Genomic DNA, 16497 nt, shown 5'->3' on the forward strand with positions numbered 1-16497 from the left:
TAACCAAGTGCACGCTTCCCTCCTGCACATATGGGCCAGCCTTCCCAGAGCAGGGGAAGGTACATGTCTGAGTCAGGAAGACAGAGTAAGGTCTGCAGTAAACCCTTACTGGATGACTACTGTGTGCTGGTCACACGGAGACTGGAACAGAAACAAAGAACAAAACAGGCCCTGCCCTTGAGGGCTGAATAGTTAGGCAGGGAAATAAGAGAAACCTCAGAAAAAAAAAAAAAGAGAAGCCTCAGGAGAGCAGAGCAGTACAGTGGAAATGGCTTTGGTATCACTGACTGGCTTTGGATTTGAGTTCTGTCACTAACTGGGTAAGTTACATCATACTTCAGTGAATCATTCCCCTTCTGCCTGGAATGTTCTTCCCCCTCCCTTTGTCCCTGCAGGGCTGGCTCCTGCTCAGCCTTTAAGTCTCAACTTAAACATTATCACCCGACAACTGGTCTAAATCAGAACGTAGCTCCCTCTTATTCAACAGGGTTTGGTAGAGTAGGTTCCCAAAATGTGTTTACTACATGGGTGAATTTTCTATCATAGAACCTTCTTATTACCTTCATAGCATTTCCTCCACGTATATGTATTTGTGTATTACCCCTTTCCCCTTGAGAGACAGGAAGTTCCATGAAGACAGGGATCATGTCTGCTTCGTTTCCTTCTATATACCCTCTGCCTGACCTATAGCAGTCCTCAATAAGCATTTAGCGAATAAGCGAATAAGTGAATGAGTGTATGTGCCATGTCTGAGGCTAACTGTTTTATATTTATAGTCAATGACCCAGTGAGGTAGGTACCATCATTTTCATTTTACAGATAAAGAAGTTGATGCTCAAAAAGGTGAACTGACTTACTCCAGGTGGCACGGCTAGTGAAGGGCCGAGCCAGGGCTGGAACCGGGCATGCAGATCTGACTCCAGTGCTGATGCTCTCAATAGCTACAGTGTATATACGCTGCTACAAAGCCTCCAGAAGAGGGAAGACACTTTACTGATGTGTCAACCAGACACCACCAACAAAAGGCTCCTGAAGAGTGCCTCCTGAGTGGAAAACCCGACAATGCTAAGAAGTATCTCTGGGAAGACTAAACAAATTCCGCAAAACCCAGATGCTGAGTGAGGTAATCTGTGGGTCAGCGTTTCCCAGCCCCCACCCACGACCAGGGCAAAGTGCTCTCATCACTATCAGTAATGCACGGAGGTGGCTGTTTCTCACTCCTGTTTGGGGCTAGGGAGGAATGGGTCAGGCTGTGCTTTCCTTTGGGTGTAAGATCTGCCCCCAGGTGATTCTGAAAGCTGTGTCCCCCATGCCCACCCCGCCCCACTGTCCTGTTATCGGAGTCACTACTGTATAGTTTAAGTCTTTGCTGATGGGGAGGCTGCTTGGGAAACTGCTAGCAAACAAGGATGTAAGATTAAGAAAAGTGTTGGTGCCAGGCCTAGGATGAAAATGGAAACAGAAACAGAGACAAGGGCTAGCGTCAGGCTTGGACGAATGACCACTTCAAAATATTTAAACCTGTGTCCCACATTAAGTCAGCTCAGAAAGTGATATCCTTTCCAAATTATGACTTTTTTCCCCTTGGAGATGCAATAATGCTCCAAAACTCTGTGGGTTTTTTTTTTTTTTTTTGCAGGACGCGCAGGCTCAGCGGTACATGGCTCACGGACCCAGCCGCTCCGCGGCATGTGGGATCTCCGGGGCACAAACCCGCGTCCCCTGCATCGGCAGGCGGACTCTCAACCACTGCGCCACCAGGGAAGCCCAACTTTGTGGTTTTTAATTCTACCAAGGGGACTCAGATCCCTTTTGGCCTCTGGGCTGATACAGAAAGACGTAAGACTGGCATCCCACAGATAAATTCCTCCTGATGCCTTCTCTTGGCCACTGCACATGCACTGGGAGATAAGGGGGGCTCCTTGCTCAACCATGTAGTCATTGCCAATAGACCAAACCTCAGTCCCGCAGCTCTGTGAATGCAGGGAAAGGGCCGCACACTGACCTTCAAGCGGATTTTCAGATTTTTGTCTGACATCAAGTGGATGCAGCGCTCCATCACATCCGTGGCTATTTGGATCTGCACTGGCAGTGGTGGCTGCACACTGGGATCAGTGTCATTCTCATCCACTTCGGGAGGGTCTGACTGCTCCTCTGGAAAAAGAGCATAACTGGCGGCAGTGTTTTACGAGAGATGCCCCACCCCAACTTGATCTCCCAACTTCAGATCAGGAGTAAGACTTACAAGGGAAAATGTCTAGGAACTGATCCCAAGGAAACCATGTAAAATTTGGGTCAAGCTACGAGTCAAGATATTCACCAAAGCATTACCTGTAACAGCTAAAAACTGGGGGAAAACCTTCCATGTCCACTCAAGGGGGTACGGTTATATAAACCATGGTATATCCATACAATGAATGGCATATTATGAGGGCCTGAAATTTTGCATTTACCAAGGGCTTTAATGACAAGGGGAAATGCTTATAACATTGTGTTAAAAAGAGAAAAGCAGGATACGAAATTGCATACACAATGTGAGCACTATTACATAAAGTTTTATATAAAGATAGGAGGAAGTTCAAAATATTAACAGAGACGGGGTCATGAGTTAATGGATGATTTTTATTTTTTCCCTATAGCCTTAGTCTTTTCTAAGTTGCCATTAATAAATATTTAAAATAAAAACATAAGAGGGCAAGATTCTAATTTGGAGCCCCGAGGCTGGCAGTTCCCTGGCTGGCCTCTGGCCCTTTACTCTTTCCTTTCCTTTTGGTTCATCTTTTGACTAAAGGGGGTACATGTCTGTCTTCTCTACCAGCCTGTAAGATCTTCTGAGGGCCAAGATGAAGCCTTACACATCTTGGTATGAGGGACAACACCAGGGCAGCCTGGTGCAATATACAGGGATGGGGTTTGGTCAGAGGACTAAAGTCTTGCCTCCACATCCTATTAGCAACTCCTCTCATCCCATGTCACCTCATTTGAAAAAAAGGGATAAAGCATGTATACCTCATCTGCTTGCTGAGAGAGTTAAATGAGATGCATGTCACCAGCTATTATCATTTTTCTCATTGCCTGGAGTGTTGCATTGCATGAGATAGGTGTAAGTTTGTAAATTAAAACAAAAAGACTTGAGAGTTGCATGAAACCCTGGCCAAAATTCCTCCCCTGAAGGTTATCCTCTATCTGCTTATAGCCTCCAGTCTCCCCACACCCTCAATACCAGCTGTGCTCATTTACACTGAGCTAAGCATTGCTCCCCTAACTTTCTGCCATTTCAGTTTCCTCTGCTGGAAAAACAGAACCTTACAGTAGAGTCCACACCTGTCTCTAACAGATGCTGAAAAGATAAATGAAAATGCATTTGTAGAATGCTTGGATTTCTTGGAGGAAGGGACGTCAGATATATAAGGTGTTCTTACTGTGGTTAAAACAAAAACCCCATGTCAAACCAACATCAATCCAAACATTCCTTGTAATGCCAAGTGTGTGGTGTGTACTTGAAGAACGATAATTATAAGAATGATAAGGCTGTGCTTTTCTTTCTAGAGGAGGATTTGTTGTTTGAAATTCACCTACTGCGAAATGTTATCTGAGGGATGTGGATTTTGCTACCGGAAGAAAGATTTGATTCATTCAGTCTGCTCCTAGCCAACATCAACTAGAACCAGAAGATTCTAATCATGAAAGAATTGATTCAGTGACAATGCTAGAATTTCAAACAAGAATGGCAAATCTGGATTATGAGGGATCAAAATGCCTCTTCTTCACGGTTTCTAGGCTTGAGCAAGGGGTGCAGTTTATAAGAAGGATTGGGTTGGCTCAAGAGACAAAACTGAGAAGAAAAAGCCCGACAGATTTCTGATTAGAAAATTCTGTTCTTGGGGAGAATAACAACTCAACTCTGCATAAATCATTATTTGGGCCTTGTGACGCTTCCCTGCTATTTAGTTGCATTGAACTACTATTTCCTGTTATCCTGGAGGTATTTCCTGTTATCCTGGAGGTATTGGCTTCAGTTCATCAGAGTCTCAGAGTAGAGTGCCAAAAAAAAAAAAAAAGAAATCTGCTCTATTCCAACCTAACAAACTAATTTGGGACTCAGTTTGATTTAGGACAGTTCTGAGACCACCAAGCTCATTATGACTTGGCATTTTATATTTGCAGAGGAGATTCTAATAATTTATTAATCCTTCCGTGACCTGAAGCTCCAGATTGAGCTTGTGAATAAAACAATAGGCCAGAGCTTCAACTAGCCTGAACTCCCTTCTCCTTTATCATATAAATTGGTAAGGAAAACACTGGAATCTACTCCTACCAATAAATAAAATAAATGGACAAAGCATTTGAAAATATAATGGACATAAGAAGAAATTGTTAGGAAAGATGCATATAGAAAGATGTTCAACCTTTCTAGCAATCAAAGAAATGCAAAATAAAATAACGAGAACCATTTTAATTTAGCAAGAAGTAAAATTGGTAATAGTCAATGTTGGCAAGCTTGTGGTGAAACCAGTATTAATCCTGAACTGCAGAAGAGGTGTAAATTGCCACAACCTTTCTGAAAGACAATTTGGCAAGCATAACACGATGTTCATATCCCTGACCTAGAAATCCCACTTCTGAGATTTATACAGAAATATGCAAAAAGAAGAAAAAGGTCACGTGCATAGAATCATGCACTGCAGCACTGTTTATTAGAGTGAAAAGCTAGAAGCAACCTAAACTTCCCACAGGGGAATGTATACTTAGTGGCAGCTATTAAAACATTAATTATGAGAACTCCATAGCAACATGAAGAGTTCCTTATTATATAACTAAATGCAAAAAGGGTATAATGCATTTAAACTGTGGCTGCAACCAAACAAAAACAGGTTTGCAGAAGAAAAGGATGGGAAACGACTACACACAAAGTGAGAATGCTTACGTTAGCATGGCGGGGGTTATTTGTGACCTTTCTTATTTCCAAACTTTCTATCATGATGTTTCATTGTTTTTACAATAATCTGCTTCCAAAAGTAAAAAACAGCTGAGGCCAAAATAAATAATAGTTACCTTCTTCATTATCAAAATCCGAGACATTTCCATCTGCTACATCCTTTTCCTTGAGGTAGTTCAGCACAAACTGTTCAATGTCTTCGGCTGTTGTGGTATTCTCAAGTCCTTTCTCAAGACTTGCTGGTCTTTGGCTCAAATGACTTCCCTCTTCCCCTACACTTTGCTCTTGGAGTTGCCCAAGATGACCTGCGTCTGGAAACCACTGGGCTATAAATAAAGTGTTATAATGATCACCTCGGTCATTGACAACAGGCATTAGTACTTTCTAAGTAGAATAAGCTCTCTGCCATGGCCTGCACGTTGCCCACAGGATCCAGTCCCTACCTGTCTCTCCAGCCTCCTCTTCTAACCACTCCCGGCTGCCCAATGCGCCAGGTATCCTCCTGCCTTAGAACCTTTGCACATGCTGTTCTTACTATCTGGAATACTTTAACCTCCTATGTAACATCTGGTTAATTCCAACTCACTTTTCATGTTTCAATACAAATATACGTTACCTAGTAAAGCCATTCCTTGACCCCCGTCCCCCCACAGCCCTGCCAATCTAACTTAGGTCTTTTATACGCTGTCTTATACAGCACCATGTTCTTTTCTTTCAACTCATCACAATTTGTAATTAGTATATTTACTTTGTATGTATTGTTTAGTGTCTGAATCTCCCATTAGACACTGCGTTCCATTGATCACCACTGGAAAGCCAATATGCCCAGCATGGAGTGGGTGCTCAAAATATATGCTGAATGAATAAACATACTAGACTGGAGGAAAGCTACCAGTGACAAAATTCTGAGTGCAGGATACACTGCTCATTAGCGGAAGAGAGGCTCTGCAGAGCCTTGAGAACGGACACAGTCTCACATAGATATCTGATATAAAATGCTTCAGAAGGCTGGCACTTTCTCTCCAAAGCTTTTCCTTTTTTAGTGATGCTCCAATACTTCTGATGTGTCACCGCAGAATAAGCCTTAAACATTACAGAACCAGTGGTTTTCAAACTGTGTCTTGAGGAGCCCTAGGGCTCTGCAGAAATGTCTCAGGGCCACAACAGGGAGGGCACCCAGAGACAGCAGGTTAAAGGGTGGGAACAGAGTTTCTATGCCTTCTCTTACCAGCCCTGCTCTAATTTGAACTCTTTTTGTGTACTGGGGTCCCCCAGGGCTTCATTTCAAAAAAGGCTGTTAATACTTAAAGAATGAATCAACAAGAAAACCCTATGGCCTGAATTTTTGCCCTCCTTTTGCAGACAGCAGGGGAGAAGTCTCTGATGACCTTTAGCACCTGCTAATCTCTTTTCTATCAAGGAGCATCTGCACAGAGCCACAGCAACAGCAGATGGGCTATGCCAGGGCCAGGCCACTGGGAGCAGCAGAGAGCAAATGCTGGATATGAGAGCGTTTGGTCCAGTACCTGGAGATTCCTACGTGAAGGGATCGATTAAGCCATTTCTTCAGTGCCCAGACATAAATCTGTCCTTAATGTACTCGGAGGGACTGCATTCCCAATGGGTTAAAGCCAGGGCCCAGCATTTACACTGCTAAAAGTAGACATGCTGCAAAGATTATTTTCTAGATTTAAGGCAAAGCAGCTCAACCTCACTCTTAATGCAAATTAAACTATAATAAGGTGCACTTTTTCTCCTATTGGATTAGCAAAGATCAAAAAGCTAGGTAATATACAGTGTGGGTGACGGGGTGGCAAAATTGGCGCTCTCTTACATTGCTGATGGGAGTTTAAATTGGTGCAATCTCTTCACGGAGCAATTTGAAACTCTTTATCTATCACAGATTTAAATGTAATACCCTCTAAGCCAGCAACTGTCTTAGGAATATACTCTACTGGTATACTCAGACATGTCCAAAATGACCTACAGAGAGTACACTACAGCATTTTGGGGGTGGAGGGGGCAAAAGACTGGAAACAACCAAAATGTCCACCAAGAAAGGGCTGCTTAAATCATGGTGCAGCCACACAATAGAACATTATGTGTCCAGAAGAACACGGCCTTGCATGTGTGGATGTGGCACAATCTCCGAGTGCTGAGGTATGTTTTCTCATTTTCAAAGCTACCCAATTTTTTTGTTGTTATGAATAATCACTGGATCAGCAGGTGGTGCTAAGCAGTAACTTGACTGATGGTTCTTGCCTTCACTGTGGAACCTAACGCTTTTTTAGTCAATGCCTGTGAAACACTGTGTATGTGGTAACTCAATTTCCTAAAAGACATACTGGGTTCTTTTAAAACCTTTTGGAAGTTCTCTGAGACCACACTTCCACTCCCATCTTAAAAGAGTGACCATCAGTGAGACAATTCGAATGACAAGAGGAAACGCCAGCAGGCAGTGCTACTTTGATTTGTGTGAGACTGATCCACTCCCCAGGACTGCTTACCATTCAAAAGGCAAGTGTGGTCTGGGTTATTTCAAAACTTTCTGAAAAGCTATCCCCACTTTTGCTGGTTTTCCTAGGATGCTCTCAAGTCAAGCTTAACCATCCTCATTCTCCTCTCTGCAATTTAGAGAAAAGGTGCTACACAGGAGTCCTCTTTAGAGATGACCAAAGACACTGGCAATCCAAGGCAATTCAATTTTCATGGCCCAAATGGAGATATCTCCTGAGAGGATATATTTAATAGGCCTTTTGTTAATATATTTTTTAAAACTCAAACTGACATGTAGTAGAGTTCCTCAAAACACTAAGGATGGAAGCCTGGGGTATATTTGGGCCATGGAAGCCACTCATAGTCTAAAATCTATAAGCAGTAAGCCAGTCTTAGGAGTGTTTCCATGTTCTTCTTGGCCACCACTGCCATCCCAGTGACTAGTCCAGCACACAGGCTTCCGAGTGGTTGCAAAACACAACCCCCACTCCTTCCCTTGGTCTACAAGGCCCCGTGGGATTCATCCTCACCCAGCCTTCCAATTTCATCTTGTGTCACTGTCTCCACAATGATCTCTTCTCCATTCTCCAAAGACCCCAAGCCCTTTCTTCCCTCCAGGCCTTTGCACCTGCTGTTCCCTTTGCCTGAATGTTCTTAAAGAACATAAAAATGATGTGACAGCTCCATATGTACTGATGGGCCCTTCTCAGCCTTCAGGTCTCAGTTCTAATGCCGCTTCCTCAGAAAGGAAGTGCCATGATCAAGTCCCCTGACCACTCTGCTACTGTCCTGTTACTCTCTTGCAGTAGCAGGAAAGCTCCTTGAGTTTACTCATCTTCTTCACTGCTGAATCCTGATTACTTAGCACAGTGTCTAACATACTGCAGGTAATCTTTACTGAATGAATAAAAGAATACGTACACTGCATGTGAACGTTCATGAATGAATGAATGAACACTGGAAGTGGTATCAGCTACAGGGCAGAGAACTGTCCCTGTTCAGTCACCTTCCTTGAGAAACTTTCTTACATGGTCTTAGCTTTTTCAGCTGACAAAATGAGGTTAGTGACCTTTCCACCTACTTTGGCGGCTATTAGAAGTACTGAAATAAATACTGGAGGTATGCTCTTTGGATAAAAGGAACTCATGTATATAGCTCATATATATATATATATATATATATACACACACATATATATATATATATATTTTTTTTCATTCAAAGATTGACTATCCAGTGAAGGGATTCTCTTTCTTATAGTCCAAAACTTTGCCATTTTAATGGTGGGTAACACCTCCAACAGACACCCAACAGGGTGAAAGGGAAGTAGAGAAATTCAAACCACCTCATACAATTAAAAGGTTAAAAGAAAGTTTCTAGACCTGCTCTGTCCAACATGGTAGTCACTAGCTAGCTACATGTGGCTATTTAAATAAAAATAAAAAATTCAGTTCCTCAGCTGCACTAGCCACATGTAGTTATTATATTGGACAGAACAGATATAGAACAGTTCCATCATCACAGGAAGGTCTATTGGACAGTACTGTTCTAGATTATCTGTGGACTGAATAAGTTAAGTTAGCCCTGTTCTCCATTAGCATAGATACTGCTAACTCTAAATATTGTCAGAAGCAGTCTGGTATATTGAAAAGAAAAAAAATTGTCATAAATCCTGACTTTCCTCCTTATTGTGTGACCTTGACTAAGGAGGAGCTCACTGAGCCTTAGTTTTCCTTACCTGCAAAATAATGTTTACATTTAGTCTACAGGGTTTATGTCCCTGGGACAGAGCAGGGGTTCAACAGATGGTAGAGATTATTAAAAGTATAAAAACATAAGCAATGGAACTCTACCGTAACATGTGGGACCAGACAGACACCTATTCAAACAACGTCCTCCATAGCATAACCCCAAACAAAGAAAAAAAGTTAGATGAACAAGGATACTAGTCCTTCCCTCCAATCAGCATTAAAAAAGGGCTCTCAATGTACCTAATGCTGCCAGCAGGGCATGCAGTACACTGACAAAGGAAGCTGTTCTCTTATCATAAAATTGGTCCAGGGTAGCCAAGACATCTTGAACCACATCTGCCACCAAAGGGAGCAGGCTAGCATCTGAGTTCTGTAGCATGACTTCCAAGACCTTTGGGGTATGCGGGTGGAGAGATAGATGACGCAGATTTAAAGAGATCCCATTTACCAAATAGTCTGAATTCTGATTGATCAGCTGCTGCAGGGAGTCGTAGCCACAAGCCTGGCAAATGTCCATCATGGTACTGATGGCCGCCTGACTGATAAGCAGGGTTTGGTCTCCAGCTTTCTCCAGGACTGGATAGAGGGCTGACATCAAGAGCAAACGGAAGTCTTTCCCTAGTGCGTGTGCAAAGTGGCCAATCCCTTCCAACTGGATGCATATTTGCCAGATGTTGCTGTTCATGGAGCAGATCGTGGGACTTGGCTTTGAGAAGGTGGGAGAAGAGGTAGCCTGGCAGGTGTGTGCACCAGATGTGAGGGCCTGAATGCCTGACTGCATCATCGTCAGCTCCTCTCCCACCTCTTCAGCTTCCAGGCAAGTGACCAAATACCAGTTTTCTTGGCTTGTGTATTCTTCAAGTATTGATGTCACGATCTCCCTCAGTTCCTCTGGGTTTGTTTTAATGTGTTTTTCATGAACATTCTCTACCCCTAACCCAGCAGCCCCTACAACCAGTTCATTGAGGATCATGGCGGCCTGCTTCCGGTAAACCACAGACTCGTGGTACAGTTCCATAAAGGGATCCACGAGCAAGTAGAGGTTCCCATAGAAACCAAGAAGCTGACAAACCTGCCTCAAGAGCAGGAAAACCCTCTCGTCAGTGAAGAAGCGAAAATATCTCCTCTGCATTTGAGCCCACGGCCGGGAGGCTGAAGTCTCTGGAGAAGTGCTCAGATGCTCAGAGTTCCAATGCCGCTCTTCAACGATTTTGACATCGGCCATGTCTAATTCCAGAACTTGGATAAGCGCTTTGGAAAGGCGCTGGAGATGGGCCACAGAGTTGAGGACAAAGTTCACTTTGGGGCCCAAGAGTTTCAGGTACCCGAGTAACAAGGAGAGAGTAGACAATCTGCCCTGATCGTCTTGGGAGTTCATCAGGCGGGGAAGGGACGTGGCAAGGGAGTGCAGGTTTTCTGACAAGATGTCAGCAAAGGCTCTGCTGCCCACCACGACTTTCTCATCTGCAAAACGTCTCAGAATTTTATTGCATTGGGCTTGGACGTCAGGACTCTCATCATTTACCAGACTCACCAGAGCCTTCAGAAGGGGACCAGCCGATTCGACCAGTGACTGACTGCACTTCAAGAGAAGGGCCTCAACAAAGTCTATCACTTCCAGCCTCACCTTCCAGTGTGGGTGAACTGAAACGCACTCGATTATCTTTTTAATAAGGACAGTCAACCTGTCGCCGGTATTTTTTACCCAATTGGCTTCCCTGTGAACCAACAGCTCCGCTACTCTGTGCTCCACGGCAGGCTTTTCTCGGACCTCTGAGACTCTTCTGAGCTGTTCATCAGCCATAATGAAGCTCACTGTCTTGTAAAAGACCTTTAGGGAAGACACGACAATGCTGTGCCCTTGTTTAAAGTCTCCTGTGATGATCCTGGTCAGTGTAGTTGAGAGGCCAGGTAAAAAAGAAGCAAACAAATCCCCCAGCTGCTTTTGCTCAAGTTCATCCAAGGACCTTGGATGGTCTTGACACTCACACTGAAAGAGTAGAACCTGTAAACATTTTAAGGCAGCCATTTTAATTTGTTTTGATTTCTCCTGTTCTGCTAGGCCTAACAATAAAGACACAGCAAATCCTAAACGAGGCAGAATGGAGGGCTCATAAATAGTCAGAATGATGTCCCCATAAGCCGAGTGCATTAATGCACTGAGGCCCTGGACCACAGCCAATTTCAACTCCTCTGACACAGCTGCAGGTTTCTGAGAGTTGGGTGAATACAGGCAAGCAGAGAGTTCTGAAAAGAGTTCCTGGAGAAGTTCTTGTTCCTTCACACATGTTGAAGAGAGGACAACGGTGATGCATTCCACCACACTCTGGATCAAGTGCTCTCTTTTGGGGCCCGGGGTCTTCAGGGTAAATCGCAAAGGGAAGAGGATGTACTGCTGAAGTTCCTGAAGGGCAGAGTCACTCACGACTTGTAACTGTGCCTGCAGACGCTCCACATTCTCCACTGTCTGGGTCTTTGTGAGCTGAACACAGATGGGACGCAAGACGCCAAAGGCCTCCTCTGGAGTATCAAAAACCGCCATTGTGCAACAGGCTTCCTCGCACTGAGCAAACACCCTGCAGGCTGGAGGGAGGAGACTTTTCAGTAAAGAGGGCCAAGCTCAAAGAAAATACAAAGTGAACTTGCACTCATTCATTCAACAGACATTCAGTGGGGGCTTATGTACCAGTCACTCCACACGGTGCTAGGGGAACAATGGAACGGAAAAGAGCCGGTTCCTAGTCTTAGGGAGCTCCCAGTCCAGGGAGGGAAGGAGATGTACAGTTACAACACAGTCTCTTAAGAATTAGGCTAGGCCTGTGCTTGTGGTCCTACATGAGTATAGAAGACGTATGCGTCATAACACTCAGAAAGCCAGGGTGGGTTTCACAGGAGGAAGATGCTTGAGCCAAGACTCAAGGGAGGAGTGAACTGGAACCTGTGGGCTATTCTAAGGAGTATGGATTTTAACCTGTGGTAGTGATGGAGAGCCACTGAAGGTTCTGTCTTTTTTAACTTGAGGTATAATATACATAGAGCGAAAGGCACTAGTCTTAACATAACAGCTCAGTGAATTTTAATGTACGCAGAGACTCATAGAACCACTACCCAAAATAAGATATATAATATTTCCAGCACCCTGGAGGGCTCCCTCATGCCCCTTTGCAATCAATTCCTATTTCCCCTGCCCAGGGGTAACCATTACTCTGACTTTTATCAGCCTGGACTAATTTTGCCTGTTCTTGTCATGGAGAGATTTCAAGCAGAGGGTGATAGGAACAACTTTATGCATTGAAAAGACCCCCTGGCAGCCAGTAATACAGGAGAAGACTCAGAGCTGGGTGAGACTGAAAGCAAAACAAAATGAAAGGGAGTGGCCAGAGAAACAGGAAAACCAGGAGCGCACACTATCACAGAGACCACGGGAGAAGAGAGATTTGAGCAGGATGGAGAGGTGGATGGCAGGCAGGCAGTGAAAGGAGACAGGTTTATAGGTAAGTGAAGGAGCTGTGCGACTTTACACATGGGCTATCAGCCCATGACTTTGCATTTCCCCTCACAGAGAAGAGGCTCTTTTCTCTGTGAGGGGAAATGCAAAGTCATGGACTGATAGCGAATAAGAAGGCGGGTAAACAGAGGGCTTGAGGAGAGAAATAAAATTCTCAAATATTCCCTTTGGGGAAGCAGAGCATGCTGGGAAGACACAAAAGTGTGGCCCAAGGGTACTGAGGACCGAGTTGAAGCTGGAGACCACTAAACATGTGCAACTGTAAAACGCTGGTGCCGGACGGAGGCTTAGAGATCACCTGGTCTGGTGGTGTCTCCTCTCTCTCTCTGTCTCAGCTCTACTTGCTGGGGGCTTCTGAACAGATGATGACAAGAAAGTGTCCGCTGCTTCTCGCTGTCCCCAGTAGTGCTGGCAGGCAAGTGGTGCCTGGTGGGTGTGGGCAAGACCTGCTCAGCCCAGAGAGAGCTGGTGCTGGATCTCCTCCATGGGTCAGGAGAGGGCTCCAGGGCAACAATCAGGCTCTCATACCCTGGACAGAGTCTGGTCCACAGAACTCCATGAGAGGAAAGGCAATGCTGGTCTGTGAGGTTCCTTGGGGGGATATCTCCTGGTCTGTGACCCTCAAGAAGCCAGGGAAGGGAAGAAGCTCAAATCTTCCCTATTCCAGACTAGCAAAATGCCAGGTGTGGAGGCCAGAAAGCTGGGCCAGGGACTACTGACACCCCATCAGCACCAGCTCACACACTGATGACCCCGAGGCTACTGTGCCACCCCTTGCCCAAGGTACTAGTATTTAGAACAACAGAAGCAAAGGAAGTAACCACTTAATGGGACCCAACAGTCAGGAGCAGGAAATGCAAATATAGCACCCTTGAGGTGGTGAACCTTAGTTTAACAGAAATGCTAAAGGAGACAGACAAGAATATGAAAAATAATTAAGACCAATAAGGAAATTCAATTATAAGACAAAAGATATTTCTTAGAATTTAAAAACATGTCTTTCCACACTAAAAAAGCTCAATTGATTAAAAAAAAAAAAAGGCGGTTAATTGCTGAGATCTAATTAGTGGCTGGGAAGATCAAGGAGAGCTATCTTAAAACTCTGAGCAAAAATACAAAGAGATGGAAAATGTGAGACTTGGAGCACAGATCTGGGAGAACCCACATATAAATAGCTGGGAATTCTGGAAGGAAAAAAAGGAACAGATGGAGGAGCTAAAATAAATAAATAACTGAAACATTTCTCTGAGCTGCAAAAGTATTTATCTGGAGATTGAAAAGACTGAAGGATACACACCTAGTCAAATTGTGGTAAAATTCCTGTACACTAAAAGATAAACGGAAAAGAAAATCACATATGTCTTCAGGAAGAAACAACAAATAACTTACAAAGGAAAAAGACCGGCTTTGGACTTCTCATTTGCAATGGAAGACAGTGGAAGAGCATCTACTGACTGCAAATAAAGGATTGTGGCCCCCAAACCCTACTTACAGCAAAGATATTCAGCTGTCAGGGTGAAAGAGCCGTATGCGAGGATTCAGAGAGGGTAGCACCACATGCCCTACCAGAGGACTCCATTCAAACAAGAAGTGACTCGAAACAGACCTAAAATGGGAAGATGAATGAAGAAGGAAATGTTGCTGAGTAACTTTTTTTTTCTTTTAACATGGAAAACTTTCTTCAAATAAAACGTTTAAGTGGAAGCCCAGCACGTAAAACAGATAAAATCAGAGGGTCTGGTTAAAGCTGGGGTGAAGGCGATGGCCGGGAGCTCTGCATCTCTCTTATTTATCTCAGGAGTTTCAAGACAATAACCTGGGGTTCCCTGAACTATGTTCTCAGATTATATGACAAAAACTGTAATACAGCAAGTGAGGTGAGAACACAACCTGTCCCAAACTGAACTTATCTGCTTTCTTCTGTATTCCCTTTGTGATTTATGGTCCTCACCTGGGCTAGACGCCTTAGCCTCTCTGCTTTCTTTTACCTCCCTCTTAATTCCACTGTTCCCTTAAATTTCATCAGTTCTACCCCTTCAACATCTTTCAAAGCTGTTGAGGATGAAAATCATCTATTTGATATTGGACTGACCGTAATGGTTTCTTCTCTGGCCACCCTTGCCTTGTGTGCTTGCCCTTCTTGAATCCATATTTCACACTGACATGTAAGTAATTTTTTTAAAACAAAAATCTGGATCACTCTTCTCCATGTTTAAAATCCTTCACCTGCTCTTTGTAGCCTGCCTAAAGTACAGACACCTTTCTACCATGGCATACAGGGCCCTGCACCATCAGGCCCCTGCCTGTCTCATCAACCTCATTTCGCACTGCTTCACCCCTTGAACTTGAAACTGCAACCATGTGAAATTATAAAACTTGCAATTTCCTAAACAGGTCGTGCTATTTCATATTCTCCTCCTTTCTCCTACCACTGTACACACTGCTATTACAGTATTTAGCATACTGAATTATTTTGTATATGCCTGTTTTACCTACTTTAGACTGGGCAATCCTACACCTAGAACCTACAAGGGCATCTGGTATATGGTAAGCACTCAGAAACATCTGTACAGATTCTCCTTTCAAGTAGGATATAGTAGGGTATGGCAGGCCAATACTCCTGGTGACAACTAGAGAAACCAGATAAATTATAAAAAGCTTTTCTTAAAGCATCAAATAGTTGCAGAAGCAACAAAGACCAGATGAACTAATACCCTAGTGAAGGATGAAAGTTCACAGTGAGTCAACAATCAATAGTTGCGTTTTTTTGTTTGTTTGTTTGTTTTCCATTTGCTGATCCTGGACATGGCTCAGGATTACGAAGAGGCCCAGGCTGAGGGCTGTCACTGAGGAAAAAGAAACCACGATGCTTTTAATGTGGTCATATAGGACTGGAGTCCTATATGCAAAACCGTAGTCTTCAGGGATCGCAAAATACATGACTTCTGATAGAAGGCCGCTGCTGGGGGACAAATGGCTGAGAAATGTCCAAACAAATGAAAGAGATCAACCCACAGATTCAAGTAGCTCAGCAAAGCCCAAGTTGACAATACAAAGAGAAACACACACAGACACATCATAGTCAAACTGCTGAAAAACCAAAAGTATGGAGAAAAATCTTAAAAGTAATGCACAACAGAAGTGACAGGCAACTTCTCTAAAGAAATGATGAAATCCAGAAAACAACAGAATGACATCTTTAAAGTGTGAAAAGAAAGTAACTGCCAACCTTGAATTTTACACCCTATAAAACTCTTTCACAACTGAAGGTAAAATGCAAGACAATAATGCACAAAAGGTTTATGGATAGTATAAAAGGAGTTAAGTATATTAAGAGTCTAGCAGTATCAGGAAGTGATAAAAAAAATCTGTATTAGACTGTCAAGAATGCATGTTGAAATCTATAGGGTAAACTCCAAAAGAGCTATAAAAGTTCAGACAGTAGTAAAAATGGGATAATTAGTACTTCTGATTGATCCAAAAGGTGAAAAATGAGAAAAAAGGAAGCAAAACTGGTGGGTCAAACAGAAAACAAATACTTAATAAGATGGTGGACAGAAGCCCAATTGAAACACTGATTACATGAATTCAGAGTTTCTCAACAGTGGCACTACTGACATTTTGGGCTGGATAATTTGTTGGTGGAGAGCTGTTTTGTGCATTGTTAGATATTTAGCAGCATCTTTGGCCTCTGTCCCCAACATGCCAGTAGCACTCCCCAAAGAGTACCAACCAAAAACGTCTCCAGATACTGCCAAATGTCCTGTGTAGGGCAAAAATCGCCCTGGATAAGAACCGCTGGT

General features: G+C 43.6%; 1 protein-coding gene across 2 annotated transcripts in view; it reads right to left on the bottom strand.

The window, feature by feature from the left end:
* Nucleotides 1–16497, bottom strand: part of TTI1 (TELO2 interacting protein 1) — a 43081-nt gene that overhangs the window by 16751 nt on the left and 9833 nt on the right. The window contains exons 2-4 of one of the 2 annotated variants that reach the window (XM_065892699.1): nt 9427–11769; nt 5056–5265; nt 2002–2154 (exon numbers count right to left, since the gene is read on the bottom strand). In XM_065892699.1, the coding sequence (XP_065748771.1) occupies nt 2002–2154; nt 5056–5265; nt 9427–11728 (2665 nt within the window). In that variant the 5' untranslated portion in view covers nt 11729–11769. Of the gene's footprint in view, nt 1–2001; nt 2155–5055; nt 5266–9426; nt 11770–16497 lie in introns of those variants that run through there. The other variant, XM_065892698.1, reaches the window with a different exon arrangement.

This window comes from Phocoena phocoena, chromosome 15, assembly GCF_963924675.1.
Source record: "Phocoena phocoena chromosome 15, mPhoPho1.1, whole genome shotgun sequence".
In the NCBI taxonomy this organism is placed as follows: Eukaryota; Metazoa; Chordata; class Mammalia; order Artiodactyla; family Phocoenidae; genus Phocoena; species Phocoena phocoena.